Here is a 19,417-nt window from a genome sequence, read left to right on the forward strand (position 1 = left end):
CTTAGGGGGGGGGGGTCATTTTGTGGTTTTTAATAATGATGGGGGGGGGGGGGGGGGTTGCCAACAAAAAAATTTATGTGAAAAATTTGAACCGACCCCCTCAGCTGATAAATAATGACCATTCCCTTATTAACCCCGGTATTACAACTAAGAAATGGGGGTAGTATTACAAAAGGGAATATGTCTACGAAAATGCAGTGTATGGCATGATGTCGCCATTTTGTACATACAGTATTAATGTAAGACAAGATTATTCCTACCTGTTAACCCAAGGATTGATAACTATTTTTAAGTTATCTTTCAAAGGTTACACAACATATTGAGGAAGTAAAATATATGGAAGCTTTCATAATTTTGTATTTTCAATGGTCTGAACTGCTCTTTGAAGCACTTGTGTTTCGATTGGACTTGTTTTGAAAACGAATACTAGCCCATTGTCACTTGGATCGGTAAGGATTGTGTATTGTCCGTAAAGCTACAAGTAAGTAAACATGCAAAAAAAGTTATGTATCTAGTATCTGTAAGCATATTAGTTTGGTGGTTCATTGGTTCTAATGTTCGTTGATTAAAAGGCTCCATACCTAAGTAATACTGTGGGTTCATTTTTATTCGTGTTATACCAATTTTCGTGGGTTTCGTGGGTCACAGCGAACCGCGAATTTAAGAATTCAACGAAGAATAATCCCGAGAGATGTGTATCGAGTCGAATGTTTATTTCCGGTTATGTTATGCAGTTCTAGTATAGTGTTCACTAGCGATAAACATTATAACAAAACACGGTTTTTTTATTGACAGAAGATACAAGTATTATGATTAAATCTATAATAAATATATCGAATATCAGTGATAATTTACTTTTTAAAATTGATTAAAACTGTTCATGGAAAATAACTGCCAGTTGTTAATTACCGTGTCATAGTTTGGTTTACCAGTGATTAAAAATCAATAGGATTAAGTACGGGGATATTGCCCGTAGGTTATATTGTTTATGACAGGAACATTTATTTTCAAACCTTATACTTATATCACTGTTTATTATATCTTAGAACATACTCACCCCTTCTCGTCCAAAGAAAAGTCAGTTTTTTGCCCTCTAATTTTCATAGTACATGGTTTTCCATGCACTATGAAATGCTATACATGAATGACTTTTCATTGTCAGTTAATTATGAAAGTGAACTCTTAAAAGCTGCCCTAACGAAGTGTACAATCCCCTTAGGCGTTTTCCTTGGGAAAATAGCCTACTGATTTAAGATGAAAGAGCAAGATTAAAATAAAAACATTTTGAATTTTGCCAAATTTCATGCATTTTCTCATGGTACAAATATTAGAACACAAACAAAAAATTGGTAAGGATACATAAAATGATATTTATTTAACTTATATACCTTACATTTGAGGGAATTATTTTTCTCTCCATCAAAAAAACACAATGCCAGACTGCTGATATATAAAGCAAAAGGTTGTTTTCGGAGAAACGCAATACATTTAAATTTATCAATAAAAAGTAAGCATTTAATGTCGAATGGTCTGAATTCAAATATTCATACAGAGAGTTTTATATCTAAAAAAAAATCAAATTCCAAAAAGGGGATTTATATAATATTGTGTTGCTTGTTAAAATAAAAAAAATGTAAAGATATATGAGTATTAAAATTTACCTGAAGCAGAAATTAAACAATTTATCCTTCACAAACTTTGTACGTGCTATTTCATTTCATTTATTGAAATGATCATCAATTACCTATGTTTTATATTTAGGTCATTATAAAAAGTGAACTCTTATTTAGGTTCGAATATTACAATGGGAAAGGATAGTTTTGTAAGGTCACTCGAAAGTGTGAATATGTTCTAAATTGGTCAGACAATACTTGGCTTCGCCTTGGGCTTAAATCTTCATAAAACATGACCAAGTATTGTCTAACCTATAAGTGATAAGGGAAATGAGCTTTCAATCATAAAGTTTTGAATGCCTTATAGAATTCAGACAAGAATTTATAAATTGTAAAAAACAAACAAATAATTAGTTGTCTCTGTCCATTATTGTATTCGAAGTTATCAATGAACACTTTTTAAAACCTAGAATGACCAAGCGAGGATTTTGACAATTCAAAACTTTTTCAATCAATTCCTTCTTTTTTGTTTTCTTTTATTATTGATCAAACCAAGGAGGTTATATGATCTTCTAAATCAAAAAGAAATCCACGAATTACGTATCTACTTTTTTTTGTAATCAGCGATCCACGAATTTACGTATACCACGATGTCTTTTTTTTCTCTATCCACGAAAATTGATACCCACGAAAATAAATGAATCCACAGTACAAGCTGGAACTTATAGAACGGTTGTAATGTGATCTTAATATGATGTCCGTTCCATAAAAGTAAGACAATTCACCCCACAAAAGTCAAGAATATTGGAGATAACGATTGCTAAAGCGTCCAGTCTGGTTCAGAGGTACAGGACTTTTTGAATTTTGCCAAATTTCATGCATTTTCTCATGGTACAAATATTAGAACACAAACAAAAAATTGGTAAGGATACATAAAATGATATTTATTTAACTTATATACCTTACATTTGAGGGAATTATTTTTCTCTCCATCAAAAAAACACAATGCCAGACTGCTGATATATAAAGCAAAAGGTTGTTTTCGGAGAAACGCAATACATTTAAATTTATCAATAAAAAGTAAGCATTTAATGTCGAATGGTCTGAATTCAAATATTCATACAGAGAGTTTTATATCTAAAAAAAAAATCAAATTCCAAAAAGGGGATTTATATAATATTGTGTTGCTTGTTAAAATAAAAAAAATGTAAAGATATATGAGGATTAAAATTTACCTGAAGCAGAAATTAAACAATTTATCCTTCACAAACTTTGTACGTGCTATTTCATTTCATTCATTGAAATGATCATCAATTACCTATGTTTTATATTTAGTTCATTATAAAAAGTGAACTCTTATTTAGGTTCGAATATTACAATGGGAAAGGATAGTTTTGTAAGGTCACTCGAAAGTGTGAATATGTTCTAAATTGGTCAGACAATACTTGGTCATGTTTTATGAAGATTTAAGCCCTCGGCTTCGCCTTGGGCTTAAATCTTCATAAAACATGACCAAGTATTGTCTAACCTATAAGTGATAAGGGAAATGAGCTTTCAATCATAAAGTTTTGAATGCCTTATAGAATTCAGACAAGAATTTATAAATTGTAAAACAAACAAATAATTAGTTGTCTCTGTCCATTATTGTATTCGAAGTTATCAATGAACACTTTTTAAAACCTAGAATGACCAAGCGAGGATTTTGACAATTCAAAACTTTTTCAATCAATTCCTTCTTTTTTGTTTTCTTTTATTATTGATCAAACCAAGGAGGTTATATGATCTCCTAAATCAAAAAGAAATCCACGAATTACGTATCTACTTTTTTTTGTAATCAGCGATCCACGAATTTACGTATACCACGATGTCTTTTTTTTCTCTATCCACGAAAATTGATACCCACGAAAATAAATGAATCCACAGTACAAGCTGGAACTTATAGAACGGTTGTAATGTGATCTTAATATGATGTCCGTTCCATAAAAGTAAGACAATTCACCCCACAAAAGTCAAGAATATTGGAGTTAACGATTGCTAAAGCGTCCAGTCTGGTTCAGAGGTACAGGACTTTTTTTTTTAAATTTTGGCTCGATGAATCTTAACAGACTTTATTTTTCAGATAAACAAATTATGTTCATTCAAATCCCCTTCACGTATACGCACGAGACTGGGAAGCTAAAGAATAACAATGGTAATGCCATCAAGCCATTTTATAAATATTCGATTTAAAAGAAAAGAGAAAAAAAAGGAAATAACGGCTTTCCATTACCAAATCAAATAACATGAGTGTTGTCATAGTGATGATCAAACACACAAGAAACAAACTGACGACGGACCTTAAAAGTTTACTCATTATTTAAGCTGTTATTACATTCTTCACGAAGAATTAAATTCAAACTCTGTTTCCTCAATGAAAATCCTTGTAATCGACAGGTAAAAAGTAAAATCACAAAAATACTGAACTCAGAGGAAAATCTAATCGGAAAGTTCATAATCACATGGCAAAACCAAACGACAAAACACATAAAAAACGAATAGACAAGAACTGTCATATTCCTGTACAGGCATTTTCAAATGCAGAAAATGGTGGATTAAACCTGATTTTATAGCGCTAAACCTCTCAGTTTGTTAACAGTCTCATCAAATTCCGTTCTATTAACAAATAAAATAGTCAAAATATTGGTACAACAGTCATCATCGTGAAACAATTTTAAAAGGAACAATTTAACAGAAAAATTACGCAAACACTTAGTAAAAATGAAAGATATGAAAAGCAGCATTACTATACACATAATAATGGAATAAATAAAGGCAACAGTAGTATACCGTTGTTCAAAACTCGTAAATCTATGGATAAAAAACAAAATTGGGGTAACAAACTAAAACTGAGGGAAACTCATTAAATATAAGAGGAGAACAACGACACAACATTAAAATGTAACATACACAGAAACGGACTAAGCATTAGACAAAATCCGACGAGAATAACAAGTATAACATCAAAACCAAATACATGAATTTGAGATAGAAAATTACCTTGACACGTCTTATAGTAATGTGAATTCACACTCAAATATAAGAGAAAACAAACGACACAGCGGAAACACAACGTTAAAATGTTACACACACAGAAACGAACTATAATATAACAATGGCCATTTTCCTGACTTGGTACAGGACATTTTTAAAGATAAAAATGGTAGGTTGAACCTGGTTTTGTGGCATACCAAACCTCGCACTTTAATGGCAATGTTAAATATAACATTGAAATGACAACATAATATTACAGGACTACAATACAAATAAATAGGAGAACGTATTAGACAAAGAAACACATGATTAATAGATAACAAAAGGCATCGGGTTAAAAATTCAATACGCCAAAAACGCGCCTCGTCCACACAAGACGCACCAGTGACGCCCAGATATAAAAGATCGAAAGTGAAAAAAGTACAAAGTTGTACAGCACTGAAGATCAAAAGTTGAAAAAGGTTGTGTCAAATACGGCTATGTTTTTATGCTTGGGATAAGAACATCCTTATTATTTAGAACAATTTATGCTATGCAAACAGTAAATTTTATCAAGTGAATATAAAAGATATACATAATGAAACTGAAGTATTAACTAATTACAGAAAACAAAACCCGAATACATAATGCAAAGACCAACACAGAAAAATAGACACACCCGACTTAGTCCAGTGTTGGATCTAAGTTTGGGATCTATAAATCTTAGCTGTCTAAAGGTGTTTTCAAATTTACTGAAAATTCACAAACATTAGGTGTGTTGTTTTAAGAATGTATACCTGTCAAGGGCATGTGTTGGCTATCAAGACAATACGATTTCTGTTAATCCTTTAGAAGTACGAGATTTTCGCATTCGTGTAACATTTTCAATTTTAAGAAGTTTTTCTTTAATAAATGAAGAGTAATGAGGATAAAGTATATGTATAGTATAAGGTATAGTTAAAACGTTTATATACAGTCGCCATAATAATTTGTATGAACATTTTGGAATAGTGGAATAGCTGCACCCCATTAGAATGTCCCATGTGTTGTTTTTGTCATTAGAAAAGCAACGGGTGTCACACGTGAAGCGTAACTACTCAGAAGCAACTCTAGTCTTTGAGTGGAAGTCGTATAATTTTATTCAACGTGATTATTTATTGGGCACTTTTCCATTATTGTATTTCTATATTGCTCTCTCTTTGTCTTTTCTCTTTTGAAAAAAAGATGATCTCACTAGGGTAGTAGTAAACACAAAAATAGCGATTTATTACAAAAACGAACAGATTTTACAGTTGGTCGTTAGAGATTGAGTCGTCTGTCTTTAATGTCACTGGGCGATGATATCTGACTGGATTCCAATGCAACATTATCTTTATGTCTCAATTATTTAATGTTTTCTGCATGTTATGTATTAAGAGGGGTTGAAGTATGTTGGTGATGTTGAGATATGATCTGCATATTTGCGAACATAATGATTTCTACGTATCGGGATTTGATGATTTTTCAGAATCCTTGACTAAAATGCTCTATTGTTATCCCTATTCCCCCTTTACGATCATAATGATAATACACTGCTTTTTGAAAAGATAATGATTGGTTGATCAATTGTGTAGGTCTTTATCTATTGCAAAAAGTAAAACCAAAAACATATAAAGATAAAGATAAAGCTGAAAGCACAACAAGCAAGTAGACACAAGTACAAGTCGCCTTTAAATTATGTTAGAAAAAAGACTTGTGTGAAATTAATTTCAGTTTTATCGGGAAGACTACAATTAGTTGATTTCCCATACTTATAGTTATGTAACCAGTTTTGCAGACGTATTGAGGACGAAAACGTTTTGGTGCCAAATATTTGACTTTATAAAGTGTTATAAAATTTTAGCAGATATTATATGTTATGTTTATTTCTTCATATTGGATAATTTGTATAACTTATTGAGTTATAGTCCTCTACTGTGAAATCCATTCAAACTTCAGCGCTGGTCTTTGGATTTAAAACATATTTATCTTCATAAGCTGAAGGACGCCTCCATGCGGGAATTTCTCGTTACATTGAAGACCTGTTGGTGACCTTCTGCAGTTGTTTTTTCTATGGTCGGGTTGTTGTCTCTTTGATACATTTCCCATTTCCATTCTTAATTTTATTATCTTCATAAGCACAAGTGATGATACACCTTTAGACTACTTCGATCTTTTTGATATATGTGTAACCTTCAATCTGTATTTCAAAACTATTGATACATTACTGATGTTACGAAAATGTTTAAAGTGATATTTTATTTGAATTCAGATAATGGTTTGGATTGTTGAACAGTTTTATGTAGTGTACGAATATTTTCGTTTTTTACTTAGATCGTAAGTTATTTATATATAAAGAAAAGCTGCACAGATATACCACATCACTAAGCAACTACATATAATGTACTATATGTTATAAAATAATACGTAATTATATGCTAGCGAGGAAGGACATCGCAGAGATTTTCAAGCCTATATATAGTATTGATAATGGCTAGTTGACTGTTTAGTCTAAAAGATATGAAAGACACAAATTGGGCAATACATTAGAAGAAGTTCAAAAATTGCAAAAGACTAAAAGACAAACAACAATACCAAAACACTGCATAACACACTACGATTCACATACCAGTGCGACCAACGACCACTCAATCAGTCTTCCAGTGAAATTCGGAATTAACATTTTTTCTGTAACGATTTCTCGGATTCCAGGTTTGCCTAGATTCTACGGAGAACCAATTCGACCTATTACATATGCCTTTATTAGACGGATTCAAGTCTTGAAGTAATAGTATTTGTTGTTACTATTTTTGATTTTCTAGGTATCAAAAGGAAAAGGTCGAAGAAAAGTAAGTTGTTTTATTTTACTATACTTATTTTCTATAAAAGAGATACTTTGCAATCCTATCTTTCTCTTTATCGTGCATCTTTCAGTCCTATTAATAAGCATATTTTTCATACCTTTTCTCCTTATTTTGATATAAGCTTAAACCAATCAAGGAGTTTGTTACATCATGAAATCTAACATAAAATAAAAAAGTCAAATTTCTGAAAATCTTTTTATAACTTATCATATATGGAACTCAAGATTCAGATTACATATTAATGTACTTTTTGTGATGGAATTGCAGACTGCAGATGGTAACAATTGAAAATGACTCAGATAACGACAGTAAACTTATTGAAACTGATATAAGGTACATTTAAGTAGTGTTAAACGTTTTGTACAAACATAAAGATGGAAATAATACGTTTTTTTCCCTTCTAGCATGGATAAAATGAATACAAGATAAATAGCGGGTGATATGCCTAAAGTACGAGGGAAAAGGCTAAACAATGTGACTTGAAAGAAAGGTTTCTTTCATAATTTAGTATCGTATTACTTATATCAGATTGTCTGCTTTACTTAATGTAACAGAGATACAAAATGTTTTTTAAAGACCTACTTTAAACATAAATCTTGTATCGGTACTATTATTAGCTTTATAGCATACAGCCTGTCAATACTATATCATTATATGTTGTTATTCTAATGATTTTTTTATAACACCCTTTATAACGTCGTAATACTAAATCCGTTGAATGTGTACAATCAGTTTAGTTAAATAATTTCCAACTGATTGTTTTATTCCAGTTTGTATTACACCACTGTTACAAAACTGTTCAACAATACAACATGTATTATGAGCCTGTCACGAATAAGATTGCATATGTATGAAAGCTTTAATTAAATATCGTTTTAGATGACAAGCAGGGACTCTTCACTGGAATGCTGGAAATTCTATCTCACTTTATGGCACACATTACAAAGCATATTAACTGGTTGATTCTTTTTTTTTTTTAGGAAATTACCGTATTTTCTTTAAATTAAATTTTCAGGTGTCAATTTTAAGTGTAATGCTATATTACTTTTTGTGTTGATATGAATTATCATTGATATGGTTATATTTATAAATTAACTGTTAACAATATTTTGAATTTTTGAAAAACTAAGGCTTTTCTACCTCAGGCATAGCTTGCCTTAGCTGTATTTGGCAAAAGTTTTAGGTATTTTGGTCCTCAATGCTCTTCAACCTCGTAGTTTATTGGGCCTTTTTAACTTTCTGGATTCGAGCGTCACTGATGAGTCTTTTGTAGACGAAACGCGGGTCTGGCGTATATACAAAATGTAGTCCTGGTATGTATGATGAGTTTATTTAAAACATCATTGACAACTGGACAAACGAACTGACTAATCTTTTGATGACCATAATATTTTGAATAAGCTGTAAGTGAGAGATTTTGTGTTTTGTTTTTCAGACTACAAGAATACAAAAGGGAGATTGGTCCACTTCGGAACGAATACAACATGCAAGCAAAAATGCAAGTATTGCTTTTTGTGGACCAACATTTAATATTTTTCCAAATTAGGAGGGAGCAAATACATTTGAAATTTTAAATAACTGAAAGACATTAAAAAGTATCAAATTTGTAAAAAAGATGTTTTACCTGTTTTACCTTTTGATAAACAACTAAGCCAAACTCCTACCGTATAGTAAGTTATGAAATGTCCCTACATCTCAAAATCTGAAACAATTCGAACTGAAAAGGAAAAACCTGATTTATAACTACAACCAAGAACGACAAATCATTTTGCAGAAAGTACCAGACACAATCAAACCATAAATTTCATTTGAAAGGGGATTGATCCGTTAGTACTTAGCTCAAAACAAATACATGCAACTAAAAGATAAGAGATACAAAGTATTGATCGATAAGTATGTTCTCTCAGTAAATAAAATAAAGGCAACAGTAGTATATCGGTGTTGAAAAGAGAGATAACAAATCCGGGTTTCAAACTAAAACCGACGGAACCACATCAACTATAAGACGAAACCCAAGGAAAAACAGTAACATCGAAGTGTAAAAAAACTACAAATACCAACACAAATACAAACGAACTATTTGAGATCAACTGCCATATTCCTTGCATTTATATATATATATATATATATGTTCCGGACCATATGAGTATTTGGACCATACGCGTATGGTCATGACCATATGGGTATATACTCATATGGTCCGACCATACGCGTATGGTCGGGGTAATTAACACGTTTACTGTTAAGACTTTACTTTTAATAAGGTATGATCCTTCTAGTTGTCACGTCATTGAGAAGACGCTATCAAAGGTCGATTAATTAATTAATTAAACAATTATCTTAATAAAAATAAACAGTTTCATATAGTAAATTTTACTCACTGGTCAATACTATACTAAACACATTTTATACCAGTCCTATGGTCATTACCGATTTAGTATACCCATATGGTCATTAATAGTTATCCCATAAGGACGCGGTGTGTCAGTGTAAGATCACCCCGATGGCCGGAGGCCAGAGGGTGATCTAACACTGACACACCAAGTCCGAGTGGGATAACTATTTTACATCCCAGCTGTTTTAGATTAGACGAAAAACCATTTACAATTCATAAAATCTAGTTTAGAACGCCACACAACCATAACAATATACTTTATATATTACTATATGATGTATACCCTTTTTGACCCCCAAACACGATGAGTAGATATCAAACAATGTCAACTCGCCCCACTTGCCAATCGGCCCACGCTATATCGCCACTTTATAAAAATATCGTCCCAATCTTGTTTACCGACTTGCCCCACTTTGAAAAAGTGTAAAATCAAATTGAACAATCAGTCTGAAAACTCACAAATTAACGTAAAAGGTTAAAACCCCACTGAATAAAGGTTTCACAACTCGCCCCACTAATAAAAATATCTTGCTTCCTTTAAGTATGTCAAATTACTATTATTTCGTATCAAGTCGTCCTGGTGTAGTGGTATGTGTCGTGGCTTGATATGCTAAAGGTCTTGAGATCGAATCCCAGCATATCTACTGGATTTTTTCTACGTGAATTTTGATAGATAGTCTTTTCCGTAAAATTAATTATAATTTTTTTAGTGGATTTGACATTCCCGCCAAAATGTTACAGAACAAAGGAAAGCATGCATAACAAAGAAACTCAAACTAGGGTGATCTGGCAGGGGTGATCCGGCTCAGATCACCCCTGTTAGAACAAAGGAGCTGGGATGTAATGACCATACGGTGATCCGGCTCAGATCACCCCTGTTAGAACAAAGGAGCTGGGATGTAATGACCATACGCGTATGGTCATTACATCCCAGCTCCTTTGTTCTAACAGGGGTGATCTGAGCCGGATCACCCCTACCAGATCACCCTAGTTTGAGTTTCTTTGTTATGCATGCTTTCCTTTGTTCTGTAACATTTTGGCGGGAATGTCAAATCCACTATAAAACTTATAATTAAATATACAATTACACGGAAACGACTATCTATCAAAATTCACGTAGAAAAAATCCAGTGTATATGCTGGGATTCGAACTCAAGACCTTTATCATATCAAGCTACGACACATCCACTACACCAGGACGACTGGATACGAACTATCAGTAATTTAACATACTTAAAGGAAGCAAAATGTTTTTTATAAGTGGAGCGAGTTGGCAGACCTTTATTCAGTGGGGTTTTAACCTTTTACGTTAATTTGTGAGTTTTCAGACTGATTGTTCAATTTGATTTTACACTTTTTCAAAGTGGGGTTAGACCTTTATTCAGTGGGGTTTAAACCCTTATCGTTAATAAGTGAGTTGCAGAGATTGTTAAGTTTGATTATACACTTTTTCAAAAGTGGGGCGAGTCGGTAAACAAAAGTGGGGCGATTTTTTTCATAAAGTGGCGATATAGGTTGGGCCGATTGGCCAGTGGGACGAGTTGACATTGTTTGATATCTACTCATCGTGTTCGGGGGGTCAAAAAGGGTATAAATCATCTAGTAATGTATAAAGTATATTATTGTGGTTGTGTGGCGTTCTAAACTAGATTTTATGAATTGTAAATGGTTTTTCGTCTAATCTAAAACAGCTGGGATGTAAAATAGTTATCCCACTCGGACTTGGTGTGTCAGTGTTAGATCACCCTCTGGCCTCCGGCCATCGGAGTGATCTTACACTGACACACCGCGTCATCATGGGACTATTAAAGATACTCATATGGTCCGGAACATATATATAAACTCGGTACAGAACATTTTTAGAAAGAAACAAAATTAATCTAGTTTAATGGCATGTCAAACACCTCACTTTATGACAATGTTAAAAAATATCGCTAAAACACTACGGAACAAAAATAAACCAGCACAATACACGCAAAAATATTCATACCAGCTAAACGCACGTACAAATAATATAATTGTCGACACAACATGCAAACTGCAGAACATCAAAGAACATATTCAATCAACGACAAACACCACAGGGATTCAACAATAGTCACGCGCTTACTTTATACAATTATTTTCACATTATTCGTCAAAACATTTTCATGACAATGATGGTATGGAAAGGCATTTTTTTTTAATTATTCCGACTAAAGCGATCAGTCATAATAGATTAACCGAACGAAAACAGAAACATCAAGAATAAATCCATGAATATTGAATGTGCAAAACATCGAGCCACGCCGCACACCAATGCAAATTTACATTCAGTATAAAAGTCCCATTCGGGAATATGACAATGATGGTATTAAAAGGCAATATTAGAATTTTTTGCATAACAATGGTTAAGACAAAACTCATTATTCAACCGAAACCATAACAAAAAAAATAAATACTTGAATGTTGAATGTACACATCAATTATGTTTAGTTTAATATAAAAGCTTGTTAAAAGCCCGCGTTTTTCCAGACTATAATGTAATTACGAAGTTGCACATATTATTTTGATCACATTTATATTTCATGTAAATATTGATTATTTTACTCTCTCTTAAGGCTTAAGGATTACGAAGAAAAGATCAACGTGTTACAAAGAGAAAAGAGTGATGCATTAACAAGGTAATATAGCTACATATTATGTCATAATAGGATACTACAAGTTATAATTCATATGGGTATTTTTTGACATAAATATGTTAATCATGCCTCATTTTAAACTCTCATCAAATTACTGCCCCTTAATTTTATGTTAATCAGCTATACATTTTTGTGGTTTCAATAGTTACAGACCACTAAGATGCAGACCATATTCAGAAATGATTAGTTTAATAGAAATATCATACATCAATTGTCTTTCGTTTAATGTTTTTCCAAAATAAATCAGTGGCCAATTTTATCTTTTTTCATAATCGAGTTATCTATGTTCAACCGACCAGTACATATGAATGCCATGGTAAAAACAAAAATGTTTTTCATTTAGTAATTTTTATAAGTTTTAAGATTCTGATTTCAAACATAAATGACTGTCATTTCAGCATATAATTTTGAATAGGTCCCTGATGGGGACTGCATGTATAATAGATATAATTGAATCTTTTGATGTTTTGAATAAATGAAATATCGAAGAACATAAATATGAAATAGGGCTAGGACATACTAAATAGGTCATATATCGCAAAGGTGTACCTTATGATAAAAAAAATAATTTAAAAGTTAGATATAATTTTATGCAGACCAAACATGTTTCTGAAAATGAAAGTCAGTTAAGCTCTAGATAAAAAGATTTGAATGGTAAATGTATTTTATTTTTTTTCCAAAAAGGTCAATTTTAAATTAGACGATGAGTTTGATTAACACTTGCCTTTGAAGAGTTCAAAGTATAAAAATGAAGATGTGGTATGATTGCCAATGAGACAAGTTTGACATGAATTATTGCTTTTTCATTTAAAGCTAAAACTCTATATTAATACAAATAGGTTGAGGTTTACTATAGCATCTGTCACTGAAAATTGTGAAATTCAAAGTTTGCATTTTTTTAATTGTATCATAGAAATAGACAGTGGGGTCGGTTGAAAATAAATCTTTGTAACAAAAAAGATGATATTAGCTTTCCAATTGTGAACTTTCCATTTCTAAGTAGCAACATTCCAGCAGCACCTGCATACGGGATATATATCTCCAAATTGATACGATATTCCCGTGCTTGTATTTCCTATCACGATCTGTTTGTTTCGATTTTGAGAATAGCTAATATAATGCATGGTTCTCCTAAAAAAAAGAGCCTTATATGTAAGTCCTATGTACTCTCTCAAATAGATCAATTGTTAGTAAGAATATTTGGTTATTTGTTTTTGTTTTAGATTGAGTGAGGTAATGGGATCAAAATTACGTGACAATAATCCAGCAATAACTGACTTAAATGATCCAAACAGACCAATGAAACTTGGTGATCAGTTTAGTGAGTTGTATGAAAACGAATGGACTGACGGTTACTCCGAATTAAAGGATTCCAAGAAATCAACAGAAATCGAAATAATAGAAATTCTTATTAAAATTCTCAAAGTAAGTTCATGTGTTTAATAATTTCGGATACAGCTTCATTACATTTGGATAGAATTTAACTACATTTGTACATAAATGCACTGTTTTATTATTGTTTTGTACATCATGGTAAAAAAAAAAAGTCAAAAAGAAAAATGCTTATAATAAAAGATTAAGTCTGCACACACTAATATCGTTACTTTTTAAAATAAATTTATATCTCCATTTATTGAAAATTCGCATAATTTGGAATTTCTTGTAGGAGATTTATAAGACATGTTTAGCAGATGTTTCTCAGCAGCTGTCGGGACACAGAAGCGCTGTACATGTAAGAAAATGATATGTATTGATAGGAGATATTAAAATGGGACAAGGCTTTCCTCATGTTCATTGTTTTACAAGAAAAAACTAACATATTGAGAAAATAAAATTGTTAAATCAAAATGGTTCTCTTTGTTTTTTTTGTGGATCAAATAAAGTTAAAGAAAACATTTTATCAAACAGTTAACTATTGTGGCATTTCATTATGAATTGATTCAACAATCTTTTGCACTGTTAAATTTTTAAAATGTCTTAAATTCCGACAACTGTATTAGTTTCAAAGTTTTATGACAACATACAAGTTGATAATAAAAAAGATATTACTTTGTAGGGTCTAAGCGACGATGAAATAGAAGGGTTTATAAAAGCTGTAAAGGATTCCATAAAAACAAATGCATCAAAGTATATTCCGCTTCTCCGTAAGGTAAGTATTATATTTTACAGATGATTGACAGATGTATTTAGTTTTTAGGAGGCACGATCGAGTGTGCATAGTTTGAAAAAACGACAGATTTATTTTCACATTATTCACCCTTGTAATAGCCTACAACTATATGATCCAAATACTACTTCAGGTAACCAGTTAATTTAAAATTTGCTTTCACCTAGAAATAAACTGCAAATAAGAAGCTATCTATAATAATATTTTACTCAATTTGATCCCTTTCAGTAATGTCAACGGATTTTATTTACAGTAATGCGGGGTTCACACATTGCCGATTATTGCTCCCGTTTGAGATCAGACAGCAAAACGACACGAAAAGTGAAAAAGTCGGATTAGTATCCTCAATTATCTGGAATGTCCTATTATTGTCTGAATGCAGTCGTTTCAGTTCGTAACAGATTCCTACTGGTCGGAAAGGGTCCGAATAGTTCGGCAAAGCACCCCGATAGTTAGGTGCGTCCCGTAACATTCGGGGAAACTCAGCCGATTTTGTCTAGTCGGATTACAATCGTGCCTATGTCGTGACAGATTCTACTGTATCGGATCGAATTCCTAACAATGTTCTGTGTATTTGGGACGGTGTCCTGTGTATTCGGGACGGTGTCCTGTGGAACGGAAATGATCTGGAGTAATTTTTCATTGCTGTTTTTCTGCCGATTGAGTACAGATTTCATCCCGATCTTGTAGATTGCGAACCGTTTTTGCCGAAACCGTTCCGAAACAGTCTTGTTATTAATTCTAAATTCGTCAATGATACCCACGTCAGAGTCCCGACAATTACAGAAAACAATATGAATGAGACCAGACAAAGCCGTTTGCAATGCGATAGAGCGGACCGTGATAGGATTACGTTCCGACAGTACCTGATCATCCCGAGTATGCCGACAGCTTTCGAACGGATAACTTCCGTCAGCGTCGGTTCACTGTCTTGTCACTATCTGATCTCTGTCGGATTACATTCGGTAGAATCGGGACGCAGTCGTGACAAACTCGGTCGAATTTTACCTGGCGAAAGATACAAATCGGATTAGAAGCGGATTTATAGAACGGGATTATCGGGATAAATTCGCTTGGAAACGGTTGAATATCGACGCTTCCTGAACAATATCTGATTGTTGTCGTGATTAAATTCTATTTTTTTACCTTGGCCACACACTTTGTTTCAACATTTGCCCAAATGTATTGCGATTTCTCGGGCATCTTCTACACAGGCAAAATTTGCTCACATGAATTTCACATGAATCTCACGTGAAATTCACATTGAAAATTTCACGTGAGATTCACGTCAAACGAGCTTATACATGAAACTCACGTGAAAATTTTCATGTGAATTTCACGTGAATTGAGATTCACACGAATCTGATGTGAATTTTTTCACATGAATTTCATGTGAATTTTACAAAAAAAAAGTGATATTTTTCAAGATTTTAATTCAATTTGAAAATTAAGATGTTATTTGAAATACTCTATTTTAAAAAATCATGTGAAAAAAAATACGTGATTTTCACAAGAGATTCACATGAGATTCACGTGAAACTCACAAAAACTTATTTCACGTGAGTTTCACGTATAAGCTCGTTTGAGTTGAAATTGACAATACTTCATATAATGGTAAACAGTAGATAGTTTCATACACATTTCGTTTGAAAGGGTATTCAAACACATCTTAATTATATTTCTACACAACTGAATATGATGAATCATTGTAATCTTTAATTCATATGCCTCTTTTTCAGAAAATAGCTAGTGACAGTTCAAGTTGTAAAACTGTTGTTCAATACAGAGATTGCTGTCTGACGTACATAGAAAATTGTGTCAACCTATGTTACTATGTAGCTGTCCAAGATCCACCGATGGTCATAGACTTTGTTCCTGGACAAATATTTGATAAACAGTCATGGAAGGAATACACTCGGTCTGGAACAGAGGTTGAATATGTAGTGTGGCCTGCTTTGTATTTGTACAAGGGAGGCCCGATTATGGCAAAGGGTGTTGTTCAGCCTAAAGAAACCACGATTTAATGATTATATTATATATGATGTCAAATCATTGGAAAACAGCAGCTAATAATCATATCATTGTAGGAACATCTTTGTATTATGTTTTTGTTAGAAATATTTAAAATTATATAAAAACAATCATATCTAAAATCATTGTTAATATTTATGTCAGAAGATTTCTTGCATTTCTCATTTACAGCAAACCAAGGAGGCAATAATAAACACAGCAGGAAGGCAGAAATCATCCTCGACAAATGAAACAGATAAAGCAAAATTTGTAATTGTGTTTGGTTAAGAACTTTCTCCGTTTCACATTGCTCTATAATTATTGATTTAAGTTTTCTGATAACTAGTTTCATTCTGATACTCTGCATCAAAACCTTTTTTGAATGCAATGTAGGTCTCATTTGTGTTTTTTGATAGCTGACGAACTTTTTAAATATTTAATTTCACAAAGTTAAAATAGAGCGGACAATGTGTAATGAACACAATAGCTGTAAAAGTAGAAGGTGACTAAAAAAGAGACACATACTATCAACGTTCATATTTTGAATTTGTTTTATGTATTTGCAAAATTGTACAAATTTACAATACAGTGTTTTATAAATTATGAACAACACCATAATATGAGGGGGGGCATGGGGGGTCCCAATAACAGCAAAACAGCAAATTGATTTGGCTCATAACAGATAACAAGGAATTAAAATGGACAAAAACAGATAACAGTAAATGAAATATTAAAATAATTCGGTCTTTGACAAATTAGTATTTCTTATTACGGATATAATCCTTTGTAATGCATTCCATTTTTTATGACTATGTTTTTAGTATTAATTTATGTATCTAGAATGTGTTTAAATTACTACTCAATATATTATTATATTTATTATACGCTCGTTTACGGAACGTATTATATGGTATACTGTTGTCCGTCTGTTGTCAACTTGTCGGACATTAACTCAAAAACTCTTTAACCATTTGCATTAAACTTTGGGAAATTGTTTATATCTATTGACGTGAGCTCCCTTTTTGGTTTTTGTTTTTTTTTAATAAATTTTAGATTTTAAGTTTCTGGGTAATGGGTTTTTATTCAATAAAATTGGTGTTTTTTTTTCAAATTCTGATAATATCTCAAAAATACTTTCACAAAGAAAGGAATTTAGGTGAATTGTTTATATCTATTAACATGAGGTAACTTTCAATTTTTATAAATTTTAGATTTTACGTTTCCGAGCTAACGGGTTTTATTAATTAAAAAGGGGTGATTTTCCAGTTTTCAGACATTAACACAAAAATGTTTTCAGCAGTTCTCATGAAACGTTGGTGTATTGTTTATATATATTGATTGAAGCTCCCTTTGTTGCTAATCAAAAAAGTGACCTAAAAGAGTTTGAATATTCTGACTTTTTCTAAATGACCATTTAATGAGGTGTGTGAATTTTTCTTAATAAAACTATGAGGCAAAGTGGTATATAGGGTAGAAAAATCAAAAGCACCAATTATAAGCATGCAATTTATCAAGTACTTCGAACGAATTTTGACACTCTAAAAGTAATTTATTCCACTATTTTCAAAGGCCTTATTTGAACAATTTTTTATCAGCTGAGGTTTTTGGTTGTACCAAGTGTACTAACTAGTAAGTAGAATACATAGTTTAGTAGGGAAACAACGGCTTGAAACGAAATAAATCTTTGTTTGTTATGAGTTATGTGCAGCTTCGGACCCAAGTACATGGTTGGAACTTTCATTGTACAATGCATTTGGTTGTGCTTTGAAAAGAATCAGAGAGCTGAGTTTATGTACCATATTATATAAAAGGTTAAGTGTTTGTTAGGACCTAGTCCTTAATTGAGATCCTTGTCAGATATTCCTGGCCATATGTTTTCCTTTTTGTCATATTAAGAATTGTTTTAATTTAATATGTTCGTACGGAAAACAAGGAACATTATTCTCATACAAAAAAATAAGATAATTCTAAATACACATTCATAAAAAAATGGAATTTATTACAAAGGATAATCATAAGATATACTTGAATTGTCCTGGACCTCACTTTTTGATGGGTATATGTTAATGGAATCCTTCTCTGAATACGGGACAAACATATTAGTAGTGATAGACCCCATTGGCCAATGATCTTCAATTTATACCGAATATTGACTGTCAAAAAAAAATGCTAACATTCCAATTTTCAATAACAGTTAACAGCAAATACATTATCACAATAACAGATAACAAAAAAACTAAAAGCCCAATAACAGCTAACAAAGAATAAGACAATAACAGCTAACAGCAAATATATTTTCAAAATAACAGATAACAAAGAATCAAATTGCCCCATAACAGCATAACAGTTAAACCCCTTGCCCCCCTCATAATATGAACAACTGTTCATAATCAGTGATATCGACAGAGGTATAGTTAAAGAACATAGAATATATAGGTTTTGCTGCAAAGATACAACAAATATTTCCTTAACGAAATCCATACCCTTGAAAAATGCTATTCAAGGAAACGTTATACTTTTGAAGTACTTATACATGTATTTACAAATGTTCTCTCAACCTTTCTTATTTAACAATTTTTCTACGTCTTTAAATGATGTTACATATGTGTCTTATAGCTGATGTGATGCCCTTGGTTTTATTTTGTAACTCATATTTATTT

The 19,417-nt window shown here is 32.1% G+C and overlaps 1 protein-coding gene across 7 annotated transcripts in view; it reads left to right on the forward strand.

The window, feature by feature from the left end:
* The window catches only part of LOC143041919 (uncharacterized), a 40,782-nt gene extending 23,882 nt beyond the window's left edge, over nucleotides 1-16,900 (forward strand). For 4 of the 7 annotated variants that reach the window (XM_076214053.1, XM_076214054.1, XM_076214052.1 and 1 more), the window contains 4 exons: nucleotides 13,804-14,005; nucleotides 14,247-14,312; nucleotides 14,637-14,729; nucleotides 16,487-16,900. In XM_076214053.1, coding sequence (XP_076070168.1) covers nucleotides 13,804-14,005; nucleotides 14,247-14,312; nucleotides 14,637-14,729; nucleotides 16,487-16,771 — 646 coding nt within the window. In that variant the 3' untranslated portion in view covers nucleotides 16,772-16,900. Of the gene's footprint in view, nucleotides 1-311; nucleotides 482-6,912; nucleotides 6,978-7,462; nucleotides 7,490-7,771; nucleotides 7,838-8,939; nucleotides 9,003-12,499; nucleotides 12,563-13,803; nucleotides 14,006-14,246; nucleotides 14,313-14,636; nucleotides 14,730-16,486 lie in introns of those variants that run through there. The other 3 variants (XM_076214058.1, XM_076214059.1, XM_076214060.1) reach the window with 3 other exon arrangements.
* The last annotated feature ends 2,517 nt before the right edge of the window (nucleotides 16,901-19,417 follow it).

Source organism: Mytilus galloprovincialis, chromosome 8 (genome assembly GCF_965363235.1).
Source record: "Mytilus galloprovincialis chromosome 8, xbMytGall1.hap1.1, whole genome shotgun sequence".
In the NCBI taxonomy this organism is placed as follows: Eukaryota; Metazoa; Mollusca; class Bivalvia; order Mytilida; family Mytilidae; genus Mytilus; species Mytilus galloprovincialis.